Source organism: Polypterus senegalus, chromosome 4 (genome assembly GCF_016835505.1).
Source record: "Polypterus senegalus isolate Bchr_013 chromosome 4, ASM1683550v1, whole genome shotgun sequence".
NCBI lineage: Eukaryota > Metazoa > Chordata > Cladistia > Polypteriformes > Polypteridae > Polypterus > Polypterus senegalus.
The window spans coordinates 55,629,560-55,653,648 of NC_053157.1; the positions used below are offsets into that span (position 1 = coordinate 55,629,560).

At 35.6% G+C, this 24,089-nt stretch overlaps 1 protein-coding gene across 1 annotated transcript in view; it reads left to right on the plus strand.

Moving 5' to 3' along the window:
- Nucleotides 1-24,089, plus strand: part of nup155 (nucleoporin 155) — a 112,321-nt gene that overhangs the window by 58,080 nt on the left and 30,152 nt on the right. Inside the window, exons 27-31 of the mRNA XM_039750661.1 lie at nt 543-696; nt 1,216-1,320; nt 2,466-2,620; nt 13,459-13,588; nt 17,545-17,658. Coding sequence (XP_039606595.1) covers nt 543-696; nt 1,216-1,320; nt 2,466-2,620; nt 13,459-13,588; nt 17,545-17,658 — 658 coding nt within the window. The remainder of the gene's footprint in view (nt 1-542; nt 697-1,215; nt 1,321-2,465; nt 2,621-13,458; nt 13,589-17,544; nt 17,659-24,089) is intronic.

Here is a 24,089-nt window from a genome sequence, read left to right on the forward strand (position 1 = left end):
GATGCATCGCCTCCAGTAGAAGATTTAAATCTACTAAGCCAATAAACAGACTTTACCCAAAGCATAGTAAAACAACTACAGAATGCTTTGTTTGATGTACCACAGAACATTTTTTTAGTAAACTGCATAACTTCAAAGTATGTTGTCTCCCGTATTACCAACTAAATAGAGTTTTACCCATTATGGATACATTTAATGTATGTTCTAGTTCTGTATCTGATATTTTCCTTTTAATCTGGTTTTGGAATCATTTCTCATTCAACCTGTTCTGTACCTCAGTTTTCGTACAAACTCTTAGGAAGAAACTGTTGTTTGGAATTGTGCATATAAACATAAACAGTTTTATGTAAACTGAATAAATGTTTGTTATTGCTAATGTTTTGGTTCTGTGTATCATGATTAAAAAGGCTACATGAGCGGTTTAAAGTTACTTTCAGCATTTAATTAAATTCTTTTAAATAATATAAAATCTAAGGATCTAATTCATGCCCAATATTTCTGTGGAAAACTTAGTCATTTAATTAATAATTTTGTGTTTGTAGGTTAAATAGTTATAAGTGTATCACTGACACAATGCAGGAGCTGGTCAATCAAAGCAAAGCTGCACCCCAGTCCCCAAGTGTTCCCAAGCAACCTGGACCACCTGTAATGTCTTCTGACCCCAACATGTTGAGCAATGAAGACGCCACAGCTCATGTAAGACAATACAGATATGCTGCAACAGCACATTAGCAAGGGTTACTGGTTTAAGGTGATCATACTAGAGAAATAGACATCATGTTGAAGTAAAGTTTCACTCTTGTTTCTTTAAAAGACAAATTATATTTATATCAAGAAAATACTCTTAAGGAAAAAGCATGTCTATAATGTAGCCTTTCAGGTTCAACTTTTTGAATATACATGTATATAGAGAAGACAGTTTATTTTAAACTATAAACAATGAACTAACTTAAGAGGATATCAAGAGCTGAAGTAATGTATTTTGATCTAATTAAAATTAAGTTTCTGACATTGTTTTGTTGTAATCAGCAGTAGCACCATAATATTTATGAAACACTTGATATTGAGTCTTCCTCTTACTTCATGAAGTATTTTTGTATTTTACAATTAACAGATAATCCTTAGTTGTAATGTTAAAACATTCATTGTTTAAAGAACTAATTTTTGTTAAAGAAATTCAGTGTGTTTTCTTTTTCTATAATTTGTGTCCTTCAGTTTGAACTTATGCTTGAACTCGCTCAACGTTCTAGAGATGAATTATTCCACATTGCTCTTTATAACTGGCTAATTCAAGCAGACCTCACAGATAAACTTTTAGAGGTAAGAAATACTGCATTTTGGAAATCTATTTTTTGTGCCTACTTAGATATTTGATTGTGCAGTTGATCATTTTCATCTAATCAAATTTCACTCACTAACAGCTTCCCCTCATGTGAAAGTGTCCGGTCCACTATAAGATTTCAAAAGTATTGAAAAATGGTTATTGAACCAATTTCTGCTTTTTGATTTTGATGTTGATATGTTCAGTGACATGGTGAAGACCTTTTTAAAATTTATTCTGATGATCAATATGTATAGTAGGTTGCATTATAGGCAAGCATCACAATAAAATAAGGGTGATAAGTTAAAATTGGGGCTGTTTTATATGTCGGAATGCAACTGTTATTGGTTTTTAATGGCTTATCACTATTACTATGGTGAGCACCTTGATGTTTGCTTCTTCAAACATTGTGTAACAATGACGCTATACCAGTGCTCAACTTGACACAGACAGACACAGGAGGCACACTGATAAAAACAAATACATGTTTTTATTTCTTTTCTTTGCCTGTGGGCAACGCTTTCCTTGTTCCCTACAGGCACAACACAGTCCCACAAGCACAGTACCACACAATTCTTCTTCTCTTTACTCTTTCTCCTCCATTCTTCCTTGGAAAGCTTTGTCCTCCCTCCTCCTGGAGTAGTGGCTGCTGGATCCTTTTATAATGCACCCGGAAGTGCTCCAGGTGCTTGATGAGATATTCCCGGCAGCACCTCCGGGTGTGGTGGAAGAGCTGCTCTGTAGGGCTTAGCAGCAGCTACAGCACCCCCTGACAGTGCCCAAAGATCCCAACTGGGCTGTACCTAACTCCAATTCCTATGAAGCCCTGCAGGAGTCCTAGGCACTGCTGCAACACAGGGGGGGCTGCCATCTAGTGTTCCAGGAAAAGTACTGTCTTGCCCAGGCTTGCTCCCTCCAGTCCATAAAGTGAAGAGGTATCCTGGCTGGACAGGGACCCTGGCCATCTGTGACAGTTGTAAACTGATGAAATCATCAGTTTTAAGTTATTCAAGAAACACTGAGGTAAATTTTTATGTTTTTGTAATAGAATGCAATAAATTACACTTTTTTGTTTCCTTTTATTGCTACAGTATTAATTTTAGAATGGAGTAAAATATGATTCCATATTTTCTGTTTTCCTTAGGTGAATTCCCCATATTTAGAAGACCATTTAATGCGGATGATGAAGCAGGACCAGAATAAAGTATGCTACATGGATCTATTGTGGAGATACTATGAAAAGAATCAGAGCTTCAGCAAGGCTGCACATGTCTTGGCAAGACTGGCAGATATGCATAGGTATTTTAAATAAAAAACTTTATTACTGTTCTGTATTATTCAAAAAAAGGTAACTAACAAATTTAGTAAGGTTAATCCAATTAAATTTATTATTTTACTAGCAAAATACCCGCGCTTCGCAGTGGAAAAATAGTGTGTTAAAGAAGTAATGAAAAAGAAAAGGAAACATTTTAAAAATAACGTAACATCATTGACAATGTAATTGTTTTGTCACTGTTATGAGTAGTGTTGTCATATATCTATACTAATAAAAGGCAAAGCCCTCACTCACTCACTCACTCACTCATCACTAATTCTCCGTGTAGGTAGAAGGCTGAAATTTGGCAGGCTCATTCCTTACAGCTTACTTACAAAAGTTGGGCAGGTTTCATTTGAAATTCTACGCCTAATGGTCATAACTGGCAGGTATTTTCTCCATTAACTGTAATGGAGTTGAGCTGGAATGGCGTGGGGGGAGTTTAGTGTGACATCATCACGCCTCCCACGTAATCACGTGAACTGACTGTCAACGCACTACGTAGAAAACCAGGAAGACCTCCAAAAAGCGCTTAAGAAAACATGCATTATATAATTGAGAAGGCAGCGAAACAATAAGAAGCGAGCGAGTGACATATACTACCATATTCATGAGTGCTGCTACCTCGGAAAGAAAGCAAGGTGTAAACCTAAACTTTAAATTAAGTTCATAGACAGGCTACCGCTGGCGTTTCACATGCCCACAGGTAATGCGGGATACAAGTTTAATGAGAGGGCGCGGGATATAAGCGAGAGTTTTGATCACTTTGTAACTAAGTTATAATTGTAGGTGAAGGGGTGTGCTTATGCAAATTCGAGACTGTGTTTTGGGGATTGACAGTTAAAGGCGGTGGGGAGTCACGTCATCATCTCCCCTCCCACCTCATTTCGCTCTGAGCTGAGCTCCGCGGCTAACGCTGTCTTCCGAAGCAACTTCCTCAGACTGCCACCAAATACTCACAGAAAAATCCACAAATTAATACACACGCTATCTCTAGAGTTTCTACACACTGAATCCTCCAGGCACTACTTACAAAGGTTACATTGACAATCGTGTTACGTTATTTTTAAAATCTTTCCTTTTCTTAGCACAAGCACAGCTGAGAAGCTTCGATGCATGTGCTCCATAACGCGTTAAAAAATAATGCATTTAATCACACTTTGCATTACAAGCAAAGGGGAGCTTTTGTCAATGCATGATTTCCTGGTACACCGATTACATTGATCAGCGCATCCCGATTCATTTTACCCTCACACCACCTTAGTTTGAGAAGAAGTATGAAAAAATATGAGGTTAACACAGAAAAACAGATCACCAATTCAAGCTTTATGAATAATAGATTAAGCCATCAATAATTGTTTTGGTAAAGCCATCCTCCTTCAATTTTATAATTTTTCCGCCACTAGCCATGATTAAATGAGCGGTAAAAAGTAAGAGCAAAGCGAGGGTGACTTATTTAGGCAGGCATATATATGACAGCAACACTCATGACAATGTCAATCATGTTACGTTATTATTAAAATGTTTCCTTTTCTTTTCATTACTTCTTTAACACACTACTTCTCCTGCTGGTAGCGGGTATTTTGCTATATATTGTAGCGTCTTCCCAGGCGTAATGGCGATCCGAGGCGGTCACTTGGTTAGTCCCTTCTTTATTAATAAAAAGCGGTTGCTGTTGGCGCAACCACGCCCGAACAGGCAGAACTCAAAAACAATCTCACAGTGAGAGCGACATGACCGAACCTCTCTCCTGTCTCCACCCTCCTCCTTCCAACCCAGCGCTCCCCCCCCGCCTCGGCTCCACCCCATCCCTCCGGAACCTCCTTTACTTTCCACTCTATTACAGTCCATGAGAAATAACAGGGACAACAGAATAAATAACTGAGAGGGATGCAAATCACAGAACACAAACTGCAAAACAGAACTCTACAATAAAGAACAGAACGCTACAATATATATATGAATGACCTCCAAAGAGCTGAGACTTTTGATATCATGAGCGTGTCTGCAAAAACTGGGGTCTCCTGCCCAGCAAAAGTCGAGCAGCCAGCGCGTGCATAGCTTGCCGGCCTTTGAGGCGCTGACTGCGCTTCTGCCTTAAGTCAAAGTGAGCACTTTTAATTTTTTTCATCCTCCCCCTGCGCTATAGCCCAGACAAGTGCAAACACGGGACCCCTTTTCTACACCACGGCAAAATAATATTAAGGCGATCCACACTTTCTTTTGCACGTATCACGATTATGAGATCCTCAGCTCGGATTATGAAGACGCACAGGAGTGGAGGGCTGACAGTGCCATCACAGCCGATTAATGGCGGGGCGTCTCACCAGTCTACACAAGACCCACCACGACTGTCCCCAAAAGGCGATCATAACGTCAGCGAACACATCTCTCTATACTATATAAAAGAAAAAGGCAACTTTACTTTCTTTACACCTTTTTTCCTTTTATCTCAAACCAAAGCCTTTCTCTCTTAACACTGCAGAGGACACAAAACTAATTTTCTTTAAATGCCGGTAAGGCACATTACCAGAGGCAGAAATTTGAACGTTCACATAGAAAATGTAATTTCAATGTACCTGTACTTATTAAAACGTTAATGTTTTACTGTTTAATAATTTATAGACTATAATTTATTATTTTTCCCTTGCACTCAGTGACCAAACCTATACACACACATATAGACACATACAAACATACACACAAGTATATGTATGTGTATATATATACCCACACACACACACATATACATACATACATATATATAATTTGTGTGTGTGTATGTATGTATGTGTGTGTATATATGATAGATAGGTATGCATATATATATATATATATATATATATATATATATATATATATATATATATATATATATATATATATAGATATGTATATATGAAGATATGTATGTGTATGTATATATATATATATATATATATATAATGTATGTGTGTGTGTGTATATATGACAGCAGCAATCCAAGCTGTGAGAAAACAGTAAAAAGGAGGCGTGCTGATGCAGCTGCCGAAAACAACTTCGTGACGCTGCCGCCAAATACACAAAACAATTACTTTGACAATCATGTTACATTATTTTTAAAATGTTTCCTTTTCTTTTTCATAACTTCTTTAACACATGACATCGCTGTGAAGCGCGGGTATTTTGCTATATATATATCACAGCGACACTCGTATATATATATATATATATAGATAGATAGATAGAGATAGATAGATATATAGATAGATATGAGAACAACACTCATATCAATGACAAAACAATTACATTAACAACCATGTTAAGTTATTTTTAAAATTTTTCCTTTTCTTTTTAGTACCTTCTTTAACACACTACTTCTCCTTGCAGCGAGCTGGTATTCTGCTAGTATATATATATATATATATATATATATAAACACACATATTCATATATACATATATATACATACATCCACACATATATATATACATATACACACATATATATATACATATCTGCACACATACATATACACACACACATATACACAATCGCACATACACACAAATACATATACACACATATACATACATATATATATATATATATATACATATATATATATACATATACATACACATGTATATATATATATATATATATATATATACACACACACATATCTCTCTCTCTCTCTCTCTCTCTCTCTCTCTCTATATATATATATATATATATATATATATATATATATATATATATATATATATATATATATATATATATCTATACTAATAAAGGCAAAAGCACTCACTCACTCACTCACTGACTCCAACTTCCGTGTGGGTGGAAGGCTGAAATTTGGCAGGTTGATTCCTTACAGCTTCCTTACAAAAGTTGGACAGGTTTTATATCGAAATTCTACGCGTAATGGTCATAACTGGAAGCAGTTTTCTCCATTTACTGTAATGGAGATGAGCTTCAACGCCGTGGGGGAGTTTCGTGTGACATCATCACGCCTCCCGTAATCACGCGCAGTACATAGAAAACCAGGAAGACCTCAAAAAGCGCTCAAGAAAACATGCATTATATAATTGAGAAGGCAGCGAAACAATAAGAAGCGAGTTCTGCTACTTGAAACAAAGCACGATGTAAACCTACACTTTAAATTAAGTTCATAGACAGGCTGCGCTGGCGTTTGTAATTTAGTGCCTGCCCATATAAGGCCATCCGTCAGCGGCAATCCAATAGCAAACTGCCACGGGTAAATATTCACGGGTGAAGGACTGTGCTTATGGAGAGGAAGATGAGATGGTCAGGGTGGTGTTTGACACAAACTCAGCGAAACTGCCAGAGAAAGTTTTAAGTGCCAGGACTAAGGTAACATTAAATAAAGCTATGGACATAGCACAAGATGGCACCAGCACAGCTGGGAACCTTCGATGCAAGTACACCGAGTGGCTCACGTGAACTGATGCAGTGCACAGATAAAAGCAACAGTTCCAAAGGCTGAACAAAACCGAATTACACAATTGAAAAGGCAGCAAAAATATGAAGCGTCTGATAAGCATATTCATAAATGCAGCTACTGTGGAAACAAAGCACCGCGGTGGAAAAAGTCAATGTCCGCTAAAGGAAGACAGCGTAAAAAAAAACCCGTGCATGCAGTTTGTCACATCACAGATAAAAAGGAAGGCGAGCTGTTTATTGATGCAGTAAGGAACTAATCGATGAATGAAACCTCTTATCTTTACAGCGATTGACAAACACGGAATGTAACTTGAACACATCGTACAAATACGAGCCTGATTGAAAGAAATAATGATAATCAAATCCTTGATGACAGCAACATTCAATAACACTCACAAAACAATTACTGTATATTGACAATCATGTTACGTTATTTTTAAAATGTTCCCTTTTCTTTTCATAACTTCTACTTCTCCACTGCGATACGGGTATATATATAAATGTATATCTATAGCCCGATCTACAATACATACTTTAGCATAGACAAGCGGTGGCGCAATTGTAGAGTCTTAAGCCTCTAACGCCGACATTGAGGTTCGATTCGAGAGGGATGTACTGACTATGTGCAGCGCTACCGATTCATTTTACCTTCCCATCTCCTTGGTTTGGGGCGTATGAAAAAATATTAGGTTAGCAGAATCATGTTACGTTATTTTAAAATTTTCCCTTTCTTAGCACAAGCACAGTTGAGAAGCTTGATGCATGTACTCCATAGCGTTAAAAATAGCATTTAATCACACTTTCAATTCAAAGCAAGCGGGAACTTTTGTCAATGCATGATTTCCTGGTACATCCATTACACTGATGCACACATCACAGCTACAAAAATGTTAGAGTCGGAATAAAGCGCGTTCCTCGACTGATCATTTCGACTACCAGAAAGCCTTGATAAAAGCATGGTTTTGTGCACACTGAAAAGCAAGCAAAATTAGATGCATTACAGAGCGGACTTTGTGGCTCTTACTGGGGATCATTGGACTTCCGTGACCGTTAGTAATTCTAAATACATCTAATTACAAAATGTTCAATGATCACACTGTTTTAGCCTAATGTACAAAATAATTTTGGCTAATGTTACTCAGAGTTTAAAGAGTAAGCTGGTCAAATTACCTTTTATGTTTCTGACTTATTTTTTAAGAAGAAAAACTGCACTTTATGGTGAAATTTTGGTTATTATTATTTAAAGACAATACTATTCTGAAAATGTACTTAAACTACTTAAACTACCACTTTATTTTTAAGTCTGCCCAATTTTAACCAGGGATGATATTTTTGTTTCTGTTTTGAATTCAAATGCAGTTTAAAGCTTTTTTCAGAAATTAAAACAGCTTCAGTTTACAATATTCATGTCCATGTCTATTATTTGATTCTGTAAGCCCACTAAAACCGTTTTAAATAAAAAAAAAAAAACATTTGCGATTTGGGGCAAATTCGTGTGTCGATTACATACGATTAATCAAGATTAATTCTTACACAGCCTCTAATTAATTGGATTAATTTTTTAATCGAGTCCCACCTAATATATATATGTAGATATATATATGTAGATTTATATATATATGTATATATATATTGTATATATATGTATATATGTATATGTATATATATATATGTATGTGTGTGTATATATATATATATATATATATATATATATATATATATATATATAGCAACACTCATGACAATTACAAAACAATTACATTGTCAATCATATTACGTTATTATTAAAATGTTTCCTTTTCTTTTTACTTACATTGCCAATCATGCAGCTATTTTTAAAATATATATATATATATATATATATATATATATATATATATATATATATATATATATAATAGATAGATAGATATGACAACAACACTCATATCAATGACAAAACAATTACATTAACAATCATCTTACGTTATTTTTAAAATGTTTGCTTTTCTTTTCATAACTTCTTTAACACACTACTTCTCCTTTGGCCTTGGTATTCTATAGTATATATATATATATATATATATATATATATATATATATATCTATATATATATATATATATATATATATATATATATATATATATATATATATATATCTATATATATCTATCTATCTATATATATATATATCTATATATATATCTATATATATATCTATCTATCTATCTATATATATATATATATATATATATATATATATATATATATCTATATATATATATATATATCTCTATATATATATATCTCTATATATATATATATATATATCTCTATATATATATATATATATCTCTATATATATATATATACACACAAATACATATACATACACACATATATATATATATATATATATATATATACATATATATATATATATATATATATATATATATATATATATATATATATATATATATATATATATATATATATATATATATATATATATACACATACACACACACTAATGTAATAGTTTTGTCACTGTTATGAGTGTTGCTGTCAGCAAGGATTTGATTATCATTATTTTTTTCAATCAGGTTCATATTTGGAGGATGTGTTGTGTTCAAGTTATATTCCGTGTTTGTCAACTGTTTTAAAGATAACAGGTTTCATTCATCGAAGTGTTCACTACCCAAATCGGTACTCGTGAATCTAAGATTTTTAACAGGCATTCCCAGTATTAAGTTGTGGATTTGCTTGCGAATATTTAGCGGTAGTGTGTCTATGAACTTAATTTAACCTTTCCCAGTCCTGCAAAGTCAGTTCACGTGAGCCGCTCGGAGTAAATGCATCGAAGCTTCTCAGCTGTGCTTGTGCTTTCTCGTGCGATCTCACGATGTCCACAGCTTTATTTAATGTTAGCTCAGACCTGGCATACCAGCAATTTAAACGCCGTTACAGCAATTTTAACTCTGTTACAAAGTGATCAAAAGTCTCATTTAAACCCTGCGCCTTCTCATTAAATTTGTATCTCGTGAATATCGTATTCGTCGTGGGCATGACAAGCGGCAGCCTGTCTATGAACTTAATTTAAACTTTAGGTTTACACCGTGCTTTGTTTCCGAAGTAGCTGCACTCATGAATATGCTTGTATGCGTCACTCGCTTCATATTCTTTTGCTGCTTTCTCAATTGTGTAATGCGTTTTTTGTTCAGTGCTTTTTGGAGCTCTTCCTTGTTCTCTACGTACTACTGCGTTCACAGTCAGTTCACGTGAGCCGCTAGTCCTTCACCTGCGAATATTTACCTTATATGGGCAGGCACTCAATTACGTCGGAGCCGTGATGATGCGGGACGCAACTCCGCCTCACACGGCGACCGAGCTGCAGGCTATGGCTATGGTCATATATATGGACGAAAGTAGATTCCAGTTATGACCGTTATGCGTAGAATTTCAAAATGAAACCTGCCTAACCTTTGTAAGTAAGCTGTAAGGAATGAGCCTGCCAAATTTCAGCCTTCCACCTACACGGGAAGTTGGAGAATTAGTGATGAGTCAGTCAGTGAGGGCTTTGCCTTTTATTAGTATAGATGACTGAGTGCTTGAATTTCTTTTGTATGTTTTCTATATGTCTTGGTTTTCAGATCTTCATTGTTCTAGCTTTCCATGAAATTCTTTGTAATACTTTAGAATATAAATCTATAAATGCAGTTATTATGTGGAACTAATTCTGAAGAACTAAATAAAAGTACATTTTGCCATTCTTGCAGGATTTCTTCCAGCAGTAATTTAACATGAAGCATTAACCTGTGTTAAATATATTTTTAAAAAGTTGTTATATTGCAAAATACATTATGGTTTTTGTTCATATAAAACATACAGTATTTTGTGTATGTATGCAAAATAAGACTAAAAAAATTGGAATTTATATTTAACTAGCACGCAATTCTCTACATACTGTATTTCTGATAATTTTGGTAGATAACATAGTGTGATGATAAAGAAATTATTAATAATGGTAAATATACACAACCAACATTGAGAGAAATTGACACCATTTTATTAGCACGCAGATAAGAATGCTGTGTAGAAAGCATTGGTAACTGAAGTTTATGACTTTTAAATTAGATTTTTTTTGTATGGTTAACAGAACATACTTTACAGTTTGATGTACCATAATATTTTTTCTTTACTTTTATTGCAAAGCAATTAATCTTTTTTTTTTTTTGGTGCATTCTCATGTAATGTGAAAGCAGCTACGGTGATATTAATGTCTGCATAAAACAACTCAAGGAAATTTATTGAGAAATTTAATTTTTGTTGAGATATCTTGAGTACCAGGGTGCTTGTACATATCATTGAATTTTCAAAAACTCCTGTTGAAAAGCCATTTACAGTGTTTTCAAACTTTAAATAAATAATCATTCTGGGCATTTTCTACATCAGATTAGTTTACTGTTTAAGTTTTACCTTAGAGTGGTTAGTTCAACATGTATGTTTATTTTTTATATACTGTATATTTTTTTTTCTTTTATTAATTTGATAGCCACTCCTATTGACAAAACAGTCAAACACCTTCAGTCACGCCTTGCTGCAAGACATAGAATGTGGTGGTGTCAGATGTGGGTGGGTTTGAATAACCGAGTATTACCATATAAGAAAGGTGTACTATATAATCCAATTGCAAATTATGATGTTAATTATTCAATACCGTAATAATTAATTTTGTTTCTTTATTCATTCGTCACTGTACAAGGTAAATATCATCTGTTACCATACAAGAATGGTAGGTCTCATTATATACTAATAATCTGGCTTCTGCCTTTGCTTGTTTCTATGGCTTTAGTCACAACAGCTCCCTCCTTGAAATTGAAGTGGGTGCTTCAATCCATCCATCCATTGATCCATTTCTGAATGTGTGAATCTGTAGCTGTCACCTGTTCCCTATCGTCTCACCAGAAAGCTGTTGGCCTTGTATATTTTCATATTAGTAGTTTAACAGTAGTGTGCTATAGTTGATAGAATGCAGCTTGGTCAGTATGTTGCATACAATGTTTGAAAGTGAAGAGTACAGGTGTATTTGAAGCACCATACTGCCATGGTGCTTTCAGAGTCTTCACTGGTTGAAGTGGATGGTTATCAGTGCCGCTTGACGCTTCAAGGGAATCCTAACCCCTTCCTTTGATATCATGTACCAATAAACACACATTCTGACTTCCAAGTGAGTGCCCCTGTTACATTGTTTAAAAGTAATAGCGAATTGGGAGGAAGAACAAGATCCTGTCTCAACACAGTACTGCTAGTATTTTGGCTCAACTTCAAGCGCTGTGTGTAGGCAGATGCTGTAGTGTCTTGGCTGTGAAGTAATACATCGATTAACTTAAGTGGCTGATTCGATTAATTTTTTGCATCAGCCAGTGTGAAGATCAGTGACCAACAGATTTCTGTTACACTAAATACCTCCCCGTTGCTCCATTTTGTAAATATTCTGATGGTTCTGTATTTTTCTGACACTGTAATTTATTGTCAAAGCACCACAATGATTTGCTATCTATAATGTTTGGATGCAGCCAGTAATTTTAGCATGAGACTTAAAATCTTTATTAGGTTTTTCTTTAAAAAATGTTATGTTTAAAAAGTTTGATTTATAAATAGCCACAAACCATCTATAGCCAACAGTTAATTAGCATGTGTGTCTTTTCATCATATTAGTTGGAATTTGCAGTCTATGAAAGCAGCCCTATGATATTGTAAAATGATATTAGAAACATTTTATGTTCCTCACATACATACTTACATTCTGTTATTATTGTATTTTTAGAATATAACTCTCTGTTACAAAAAATTTAACAAAATTGAGAATGTAACATTTTGCTGAAGTGACTGAAGCGAACATTTAAAAATGCTTTAACTTTCAGGCCAGCTCACGTACTTGTATAAATATTGGAAGAGACACATTCTGTTGTTTCATGTATTTGAGAATTAAGTGTAATAATAAAATAATATTTTTAAAAACCTATTTAACAGTGTGTTTAAAATTCATGGAGCCAGATGACAAAGAGACTAGTTTTATAAATAAATTATCATCATTTCACTCAGACAATACCAGTGACCTGTGTAGATGAAGTGAGACTGACACCGGACAAACACAGAAAAATTACTTTTTTGTTTGCTTAAAAAAAATTTATATCTGTGTTTTGAGAGCATTGCTTCATTTCTTTGGGTCAGTAGTGGCTTTCAGAATTCACACTAGCTTTCAGTGAAGATATGTTTTATCTTTGTCTTAAGTTAGTCTCAAGATGTTTTACAAAAAGCTTTTTGTTTTCTGATGTATATGTCTGAAATTCAACCCAAAACCTTGGTTTTACTTTTTCCAAATATAGCTCTGAAATTACATTACAACAGCGACTGGAGTACATTTCTCGTGCCATACTAAGTGCCAAGAGTTCTACGTCTGCCATATCACAGGCAACAAATGGAGAGTTTCTACATGAATTGGAGGAGAAAAAGGAGGTATTTATTCATTACTGTTTTTATTGTAGCAAAGAAAAATACTTCTTTAAGCATTTGAATAGTTTATTGCACTTTACATTTAAAATGTTTAGGGCAAAAACTATCAGAGGTTGGGTTGTTTTAGGCATTGCATTTATTTATTTATTTTTTTAAATCGCATGGTATAACTTACTATTGCCTGTGGCTGAAGTGGAAATCGGTATTTTAATCATGCTATTTTTGGTAATTTCGAATGATGAGTTTCTTTCATTAATTAGAATGCATATATATTAATATATAGTATATAGTGTTGCTGTGAAATAAACTGGGTAGAATACACTTTAAAACATTGCAGATTTTTAAACAATGACTTGATTTTATGTCCTACCCAAGAATTTTTTTAATAATATGCCTGTCTGAGAAATGGTTTATTTTGTATTAATATTTCCCCCATACTGGCTGAGATGGAGGTGTTGTTATTACTTATTCTGTACTCTGGGTTGGGGCATACTGAACTAGGCCCTGACCCACAGACACTGGCCTTTGTTTAAACAAAAAAATAGACATTAAATTATCGGGCTGCAACTAACAAGTATTTTGCTAATTAGTTCACTGAGTATGATTACAATTAATTTGTACAAATGTTTTATTCAAAAATAAAAAATTAAGTTTTATTCTGTGCACAGTGCTCTCCTTTATAACAATAGTACAAGTATGCTGTGAAATACATATGTAAAAAAAACAAAACAACTTTTTATATAAACTGATGCGATTTCTTATTAAAATATTGTTATTTATCACATTCACAATATTTACTATTCTCCATTATGCACAGCAGATCTCAGTTCATTATTAAACAAAAGAAAAAGGTCATATTACTAAATAAATATGCTTCTCTGTTTTTCTGCTACTCATAAGTTTTTCTGCTACTCATAATTAAAATGACCCAGTACTGGGTAACATTACTAACCAAGTTCAAAATTCTTATTTATGGCTTTTACAGTTTTTTAACTATATTTTAAAATCTATGCCTATACTTGCGAAAACTACTAAGTGTTCTTCTATTGCTAGTGTGAATATATTCCATCCCAGAAGGGTTTTCTTTTTTGTTGTTGTTGTTGTCAAGAGCAGCAACATTTTCTTCAGTCTTTCAGTGTATTTTTAAACAAATATGTGAATTGATATTTTGATAGAATCTGATTGTATGCAGCAGGCAGACTGCAAAAAACATATTTGGGAAAAATATTCCATTCTGGAATTCTTTTTAATTAAAATACTGTAGATGGCCACATATTGCTAATTTTCAGTATCAGGAAGAAGTTTCCCTGCTTCTGTAAATTTTCTTGCAGATAAACTTGTTTTGATATCTTTCAGTCTATTTATGAGAATGATGTTCTACTCTTTTTAAAAACTAACAGAAAGATCACTTTAAAAAGTTTCAGTTGCTCTATAGAAGTAGTGGTAGAGGAGTTAAACAGACAGTATACAGTGGAACCTCGGTTCACGACCATAATTCGTTCCAGAACTTTGGTCGTAAACCGAGTTGGTCGTGAACTGAAGCAGTTTCCCCCATAGGATTGTATGTAAATACAATTAATCCGTTCCAGACAGTACAAACTGTATGTAAATATGTAAATATATGTAAAGATTAAGCACAAATATAGTTAATTACACCATAGAATGTACAGTGTAATAGTAAACTAATGTAAAAACATTGAATAACACTGACACAAAACACCCAGGCTCCCTGCTCAGCTATAGGAGCTGGCTCGCCGCTCCCTCCCTCCCTCAGCTACAGGAGCAGGCTGGCTGACGCTCTCTCTCTGTACACACACACACACACACACACACACACACACCCCTATCCTCCCCCACCCCTTCCCTGTCAGCTGCCCCCTCTCTCTCTGCTTGCTCGCTCACGCTCTCTAATCTCTCTGTAGCACGTGCTCACGCAGCATTTTTTTTAAAATGAGTTGTAAGCACAGCAGAAAAAAACGAACATTAAAACAAATCCGGTGCAGTGCATGCAAAACCAACTTCGCAAGCAACCAGAAAAGAAAGATTGCAGGAGATCGCTGATCGCTGTAAACACGGTTTTTAAAATGAGTTTTAAGCACAGCGGAATAAAGGAACATCTGAAAAAAGATAAAAGTAACATTGCAACAAATCGCGTTATGAACTGAAAAATTAACTTTTGAAAAATCCGTAATACAAAAACCACCAAGAAAACTAACCTTGCATGAGTCGAGTTCTGGCATGAAGTGTTTTCCTTCAGGTGTTTTCTCTCTTGTGATTTCTTGGGTTTCTGGTGCTTTTAGCTGGTAGGAGTGAAAGCCTCATGCAGCCATTCCAAAAACAAACTCCTTGTGACCCAATCCTTCGTGTTTGCGCCCCACATTACTGGCAGTCTGGCTTTGTTTACATTGTGCTGCTTGAAAGCACGAGGGTTCTCAGATTGGTAAATGAGTAAACTGGTAAACAGTTTTTCCACCTCTTGTAATTTCTTTCTTTACTTCGATTTCAATTTTCTTCAAAACTTTCTTCACTTGCTTAGAAGTCAATGGAAGGAGAACAATGAACAGAGCTCTTGCAGCCACGCGGCTTACTAGCTTGCTTATTCTCTCGCTTTCTCTCTCTCAGCACGTACAGCCTGCAGATAGGCAGGCAAACACGTGCAGCAATCTCCTCCTCCCCCTCCCCAGCAGACACGTGGAATTGGGGGATGGTTGGCTTGAACTTACTGGCTGCAGATAGGCAGGCAAACAGTGCAGCAACTCCTCCTCCTCCTCCCCCTCCCCAGCAGGCACGTGCTCGCTCGCTCGCTCTTGCTCTCGCTCTCTCTCTCTCTCTCTCTCTCTCTCTCTCTCTCTCAGCTCAGCACAGCTCAGACAGGCAGGCAGGCAAGGGAAACTGGCTTGTTCGTATACCGAGTGCATGGTTGTAAACCGAGGCAAAAGTTTGGCGAGCTTTTTGGTCGTGAACCGAGTTGTACGTGAACCGGGACGTTCGTGAACCGAGGTTCCACTGTACATTTAAATAAATATTGTTTTCATCCAATATTCTGGGAAACTCAAGCAGTATCTTTTGACTGCTCTTTTTTGGATTGAGACTTCATCATGTCATTACCTTGTGCTGTTCATGAGAATATGATAACTTGCAAGCAAATTCAAATTTAATGGATACCAAAGCTCTATTTGCCATAATAGTAATTTGATTGGCAGGTAGAGACTAAAGCCATTTTTCTGTTGTTGTCTGTGACTCACTCTTGGACACTCAACACATCATTTAAAATCTCAATTCTCCAACTGCAAGTAGCATTATTAATCAGGAGAAACATACCGTGATCTTGTAAGTTGATTTGAATAAATGCCTCAACCAAATACATTGACACTATTTTTATGTTGCTCAACTGTTTTCTGTCTTGGTACTCCAGATATCAATTTTTTGAACCAAGCATAGTAACATTCTTTACTTTGTTTGTCATAATGTTAAAAACTGAAAAAAAGGGGGGTTTTTTTTGTTTTTTTTTTCCTGTTGCTTAATGTTATTGTTAATGTATAATCCTCAAAACTATCTATTAGTATATCAACAAACTGCTGATAGTCTTACTATAAAACTCTGAAGTGCCCTTTGAGCAGGGCATACAGTTTATTTCTGGAATTTAAAAATACTTTGTTACAATTTTCTGTTGTGATTATGCCTTATTTATTCTTTGGAAAGTACTGTGGCAATCTGACCGTTTCATATTAATCCAAAAAGTGCCAATTAGATCATTGTATATTATTTTCAGATCTTCCTTAATTAATACTTTGTCATTTTAGAGACATGAGTAGAAAACTCTATTGATTTAACCAAAAAAAGTTCATATTCATGGTGTCTAGCATAGTTAGGAGAATTTAAAAATCAAATTATCATATTGGAAATGTTTACTTTTGTCAGTACTTAATGCTGGCAGTAATTCCATTTTATTTCTAAAGGTGGCTAGGATCCAGCTACAGATTCAAGATATGTTAAGCAAACAGTATTCCCATCATCCTGCTATACAAACAGCACTATCACGACTTGATTCTGAACTGATGGATATAACAAAGGTAAGAAACCTCAAACAAAAAGGGCCTGAAAATGTCCAGCCCTCTTAATTCACTGGATAATCATGGTTTAGTTGTTCTGTACTAAAATTGTTTGTTTGGTGTTCTGTGAGTAGAATATATAGTGTATTCCCATATGTGGTATCCACATTCCTTATGCTGTTTCTAATCTAATGCTGGAATGATAAGTAAGAGCCACTATATTCACAGTACTGCATATCTGCCTTTTATTGTTTCTCAGATGCTTGTTAGTGGATAACTGTAGTCAGTTTTTCTAGAAATGCATGCATGAATATTCATCCTGATATCCAACATACCAGGAGATTTGTTTAATTTTCTTTTTTATGGGAAAATTAGTTTTTTATTAGTGTTGTAAGTTGTGAGGTAAAGAGAGACAATCATGCTGATTGATTTAAAAAAGCTATATTTAAGCCCTCTGAAGAAAGAAATGACAGTGCTTTGTTGATGTCTGTTTATTGACATTACTTTCTTGTTCACAAAGCTAAAGATACAATATGACAATATCATTTGGTCTTAAGGAAAGATATAGTTGAGTATTACCTACATATAAGTTAAACTAGAAACTGTATTTTCTAAATATACATCTCAGTGGTAGCATTTAAAGTGAAATCTGTCCCAGTACTGAACCCTCAGGTATACCATTTCCAACCTTGCTTATACTCTGTTTGATGCTTGATTGGACTGGGTGATGGGCAGGGTCATGGGGTCCAGCAGCTGTGGCCATCTGATCTTGACTTTTTTTCCTTACCCTGTTTCATTTGACTTTTTTTCCTTGTTCTTTTGTTATATCAGGACTTGATCTGGGTTTATGTGAATAGTGTACCTTTAGTATTGATTGCAAAAAAAACAATACTTTAACATGTGTCATTGCAATAACCATACATTGTGATTACAAATGTCTTTGAATGTCACCTTTCTCATAACATTCATATTTAGTTGGAAAACATGGCTGCTGTAGAAATTTTTGATTGATTAATAATCAGTAAGACATACCATAGTAATGTTGCATTTGAAAAAGAAATTTTTAACTTGGTTAATTAATTATCAGTTTTGCCTTCAGCAATACCAGTAATTAATTTAATAATTTGGTAAGGCTCCAACTTTATTTACCTTAATTTTCTCTTGTAGGAGGTGGGTCTCTGGCCTTTAGACTTGTATCAAGGTAACAGAGGCACACTCGTTTTAAGAAACAGAATAATACAACTTATTGATAAACATAAGAGTTATAGAATAAGATAACTGCATATACAGTGCATCCGGAAAGTATTCACAGCGCATTACTTATTCCACATTTTGTTATGTTACAGTCTTATTCCAAAATGGATTAAATTCATTTTTTACCTCAGAATTCTACACTCTGTTAGTACTCCAGAGGTCCTCTGTGGAGAGAGGAGATGCTTCCAGAAGGACAGCCATCTCTGCAGCAATCCACCAATCAGGCCTGAATGGTAGAGTAGCCAGACGGAAGCCACTCCTTGGTAAAAAGGTACATGGCAGCCCGCCTGGAGTTTGCCAAAAGGCACCTGAAGGACTCTCAGCCCATGAGAAACAAAATTCTCTGGTCTGATGAGACAAAGATTGAACTCTTTGGTATTATATATATATATATATATATATATATATATATATATATATATATATATATATATATAGAGAGAGAGATAGATATAGATATTTATATAGATATAGATATTTATATAGATTTATAGATATACAGTGGTGTGAAAAACTATTTGCCCCCTTCCTGATTTCTTATTCTTTTGCATGTTTGTCACACAAAATGTTTCTGATCATCAAACACATTTAACCATTAGTCAAAGTCAACACAAAATGCAGTTTTTAAATGATGGTTTTTATTATTTAGGGAGAAAAAAAATCCAAACCTACATGGCCCTGTGTAAAAAAGTAATTGCCACCCTTGGCAGCAATAACTGTAATCAAGCGTTTGCGATAACTTGCAATGAGTCTTTTACAGTGCTCTGGAGGAATTTTGGCCCACTCATCTTTGCAGAATTGTTGTAATTCAGCTTTATTTGAGGGTTTTCTAGCATGAACCGCCTTTTAAGGTCATGCCATAGCATCTCAATTGGATTCAGGTCAGGACTTTGACTAGGCCACTCCAAAGTCTTCATTTTGTTTTTCTTCATCCATTCAGAGGTGGATTTGCTGGTGTGTTTTGGGTCATTGTCCTGTTGCAGCACCCAAGATCGCTTCAGCTTGAGTTGTGAACAGATGGCGGACATTCTCCTTCAGGATTTTTGGTAGACAGTAGAATTCATGGTTCCATCTATCACAGCAAGCCTTCCAGGTCCTGAAGCAGCAAAACAACCCCAGACCATCACACTACCACCACCATATTTTACTGTTGGTATGATGTTCTTTTTCTGAAATGCTGTGTTCCTTTTCGCCAGATGTAATGGGACATTTGCCTTCCAAAAACTTCAACTTTTGTCTCATCAGTCCACAAGGTATTTTCCCAAAAGTCTTGGCAATCATTGAGATGTTTCTTAGCAAAATTGAGACGAGCCCTAATGTTCTTTTTGCTTAACAGTGGTTTGCGTCTTGGAAATCTGCCATGCAGGCCGTTTTGCCCAGTCTCTTTCTTATGGTGGAGTCGTGAACACTGACCTTAATTGAGGCAAGTGAGGCCTGCAGTTCTTTAGACATTGTCCTGGGGTCTTTTGTGACCTCTCGGATGAGTCGTCTCTGCGCTCTTGGGGTAATTTTGGTCGGCCGGCCACTCCTGGGAAGGTTCACCACTGTTCCATGTTTTGCCATTTGTGGATAATGGCTCTCACTGTGGTTCGCTGGAGTCCCAAAGCTTTAGAAATGGCTTTATAACCTTTACCAGACTGATAGATCTCAATTACTTCTGTTCTCATTTGTTCCTGAATTTCTTTGGATCTTGGCATGATGTCTAGCTTTTGAGGTGCTTTTGGTCTACTTCTCTGTGTCAGGCAGCTCCTATTTAAGTGATTTCTTGATTGAAACAGGTGTGGCAGTAATCAGGCCTGGGGGTGGCTACGGAAATTGAACTCAGGTGTGATACACCACAGTTAGGTTATTTTTTAACAAGGGGCAATTACTTTTTCACACAGGGCCATGTAGGTTTGGATTTTTTCTCCTAAATAATAAAAACCATCATTTAAAAACTGCATTTTGTGTTTACTTGTGTTATATTTGACTAATGGTTAAATGTGTTTGATGATCAGAAACATTTTGTGTGACAAACATGCAAAAGAATAATAAATCAGGAAGGGGGCAAATAGTTTTTCACACCACTGTGTGTGTGTATATATATATATATAGATATAGATATAGATATAGATATAGATATATAGACATATACAGTGGAACCTCTAGATACGAGTTTAATTTGTTCCAGCACTGAGCTTGTATAGCGAATTAGTATCTAGAACAAAACTTCCCCATTGAAAATAATGAAAATCCAGTTAATCCGTACCGCACCCCTAAAAATATCAACATAAAAATAAATTTTCCTAACAAATAACACTGATAAATACGTGTGGATACACTTTGTCTGCTGAGAATCATGTGATCATAACTGAACTTCACTCTCGTGCGCGTCTCCCTCTCCTTATCTCTCTTGCTCGCACCCCCCTCTCTCTCTCCTTATCTCTCTTGCTCGCTCGCTCGTGCCCCCCCCTCCCTTATCTCTCTTGCTCGCTCGCCTCTCTCTCCTCTTAAGGGTAGAGAGAAGCCAAGCAAAATGACACCTTTTATTGGTTAAATTACAATATGCAAGCTTTCGAGGCAACTCAGGTCCCTTCTTCAGGCAAGATGTAATCAAAGCTTGCATATTGTAATCTTTTTAGTTAGCCAATAAAAGGTGTCATTTTGCTTGGCTTTCTCTACATTCATAATGGCTAACACGGTACAACACCCTAGTACTCCTCTTGAGGGCAATCGTCTCCTATTCTCAATCTGCATGTCCGCAATATTTTTGGATACGCTTATACGGCGAACTGCTGCAGTGAAACAATGAAATCATAAGCACACAAACGCGTAGATCCTCACGCTACGGGAGAACAATGAACACTAAGTGAGCTGACGGGCTGGCAGCATCAGCTTGGGTGAATCCCCGAGTCGAGGCGGATCGGGAAACACGTCACGCATAACCACAGCCTGGCTCGTGGCTCGTTACCTGCAGCCAATGCTCGTATTTAGATCCGAATTTTTCGCTCATACTTTCCTCTTATCTTGAATTTCTCGTATACAGAGGTGATCGTATCTAGAGGTTCCACTATATATATATATATATAGATATATATAGATATATATATATATATATATATAGATATATATATATAAACATAGATATATATATATAAACATAGATATATATATATATATAAACATAGATATATATATATATATATATATATATATATATATATATATATATATATATATATATATATATATATATATAAACATAGATATATATATATATATATATATATATATATAGATATATATATATATATATACTCAGCAAAAAAACGTCCTCTGACTTTCAACTGTTTTTACTTTCAGTAAACTTAATGTGTAAATATTTGTATAATCACTGAAAGAGTCAACACCATAAGACATAAACTAAAATGTTTCACAGTGTGTCCCTGAATGAAGGGAGGCTCAAAATCAAAAGTACCAGTCAGTATCTGGTGTGGCCACCAGCTGCTTTAAGTACTGCAGTGCATCTCCTCCTCATGGACTGGACCAGATTTGTCAGTTCTTGCTGTGAGATGTTACCCCACTCTTCCACCAAGGCACCTGCAAGTTCCTGGACATTTCTGGGGGGAATGGCCCTAGCCCTCACCCTGCGATCCAACAGGTCCCAGACGTGCTCAATGGGATTGAGATCCGGGCTCTTCCACTGCGAGGATGATCAGCTGTCCTTCCTGTCTCCCTGTAGCGCTGTCTTAGGCGTCTCACAGTGCGGACATGGCAATTTATTGCCCTAGCCACATCAGCAGTCCTCATGCCTCCTGCAGCATGCCCAATGCACGTTCACGCAGATGAGCAGGGACCCTGGGCATCTTTCTTTGGGTGTTTTTCACAGTCGGTAGACAAGTCTCTTTAGTGTCCTGCGTTTTTAGAACTGTGACCTTAAATGCCTACTTTGTGTAAGTTGTTAAGGTCTTAACGACCATTCCACAGGTGCATGTTAATTAATTGATTATGGTTAATTGAACATGCATGGAAAACAGTGTTTAAACCCTTTACAATGAAGATCTGTAAAGTTATTTGGATTTTTAAAACATTATTGTTGAAATACACAGTCCTGGAAAAAGGAACGTTTCTTTTTTTGCTATAGATATGTATGTATGTGTGTATGTATATATATATATATATATATGTGTATATGTATGTATGTGTATGTATATGTATGTATGTGTATGTATATGTATGTATGTGTGTATATATATATATATATGTATATGTACTGTATGTATGTGTATATATGTATATGTACTGTATGTGTATGTATATGTATATGTATATATACAGTGGTGTGAAAAACTATTTGCCCCCTTCCTGATTTATTATTCTTTTGCATGTTTGTCACACAAAATGTTTCTGATCATCAAACACATTTAACCATTAGTCAAATATAACAAAAGTAAACACAAAATGCAGTTTTTAAATGATGGTTTTATTATTTAGGGACAAAAAATCCAAACCTACATGGCCCTGTGTGAAAAAGTAATTGCCCCTTGTTAAAAATAACCTAACTGTGGTGTATCACACCTGAGTTCAATTTCCGTAGCCATCCCCAGGCCTGATTACTGCCACACCTGTTTCAATCAAGAAATCACTTAAATAGGAGCTGCCTGACACAGAGAAGTAGACCAAAAGCACCTCAAAAGCTAGAAGATCCAAAGAAATTCAGGAACAAATGAGAACAGAAGTAATTGAGATCTATCAGTCTGGTAAAGGTTATAAAGCCATTTCTAAAGCTTTGGGACTCCAGCGAACCACAGTGAGAGCCATTATCCAGAAATGGCAAAAACATGGAACAGTGGTGAACCTTCCCAGGAGTGGCCGACCAAAATTACCCCAGGGCGCAGAGGCGACTCATCCCAGAGGTCACAAAGACCCCAGGACAATGTCTAAAGAACTGCAGGCCTCACTTGCCTCAGTTAAGGTCAGTGTTCACGACTCCACCATAAGAAAGAGACTGGGCAAAAACGGCCTGCATGGCAGATTTCCAAGGCGCAAAACCACTGTTAAGCAAAAAAGAACATTAGGGCTCGTCTCAATTTTGCTAAGAAACATCTCAGTGATTGCCAAGACTTTTGGGAAAATACCTTGTGGACTGATGAGACAAAAGTTGAAGTTTTTGGAAGGCAAATGTCCCATTACATCTGGTGTAAAAGGAGCACAGCATT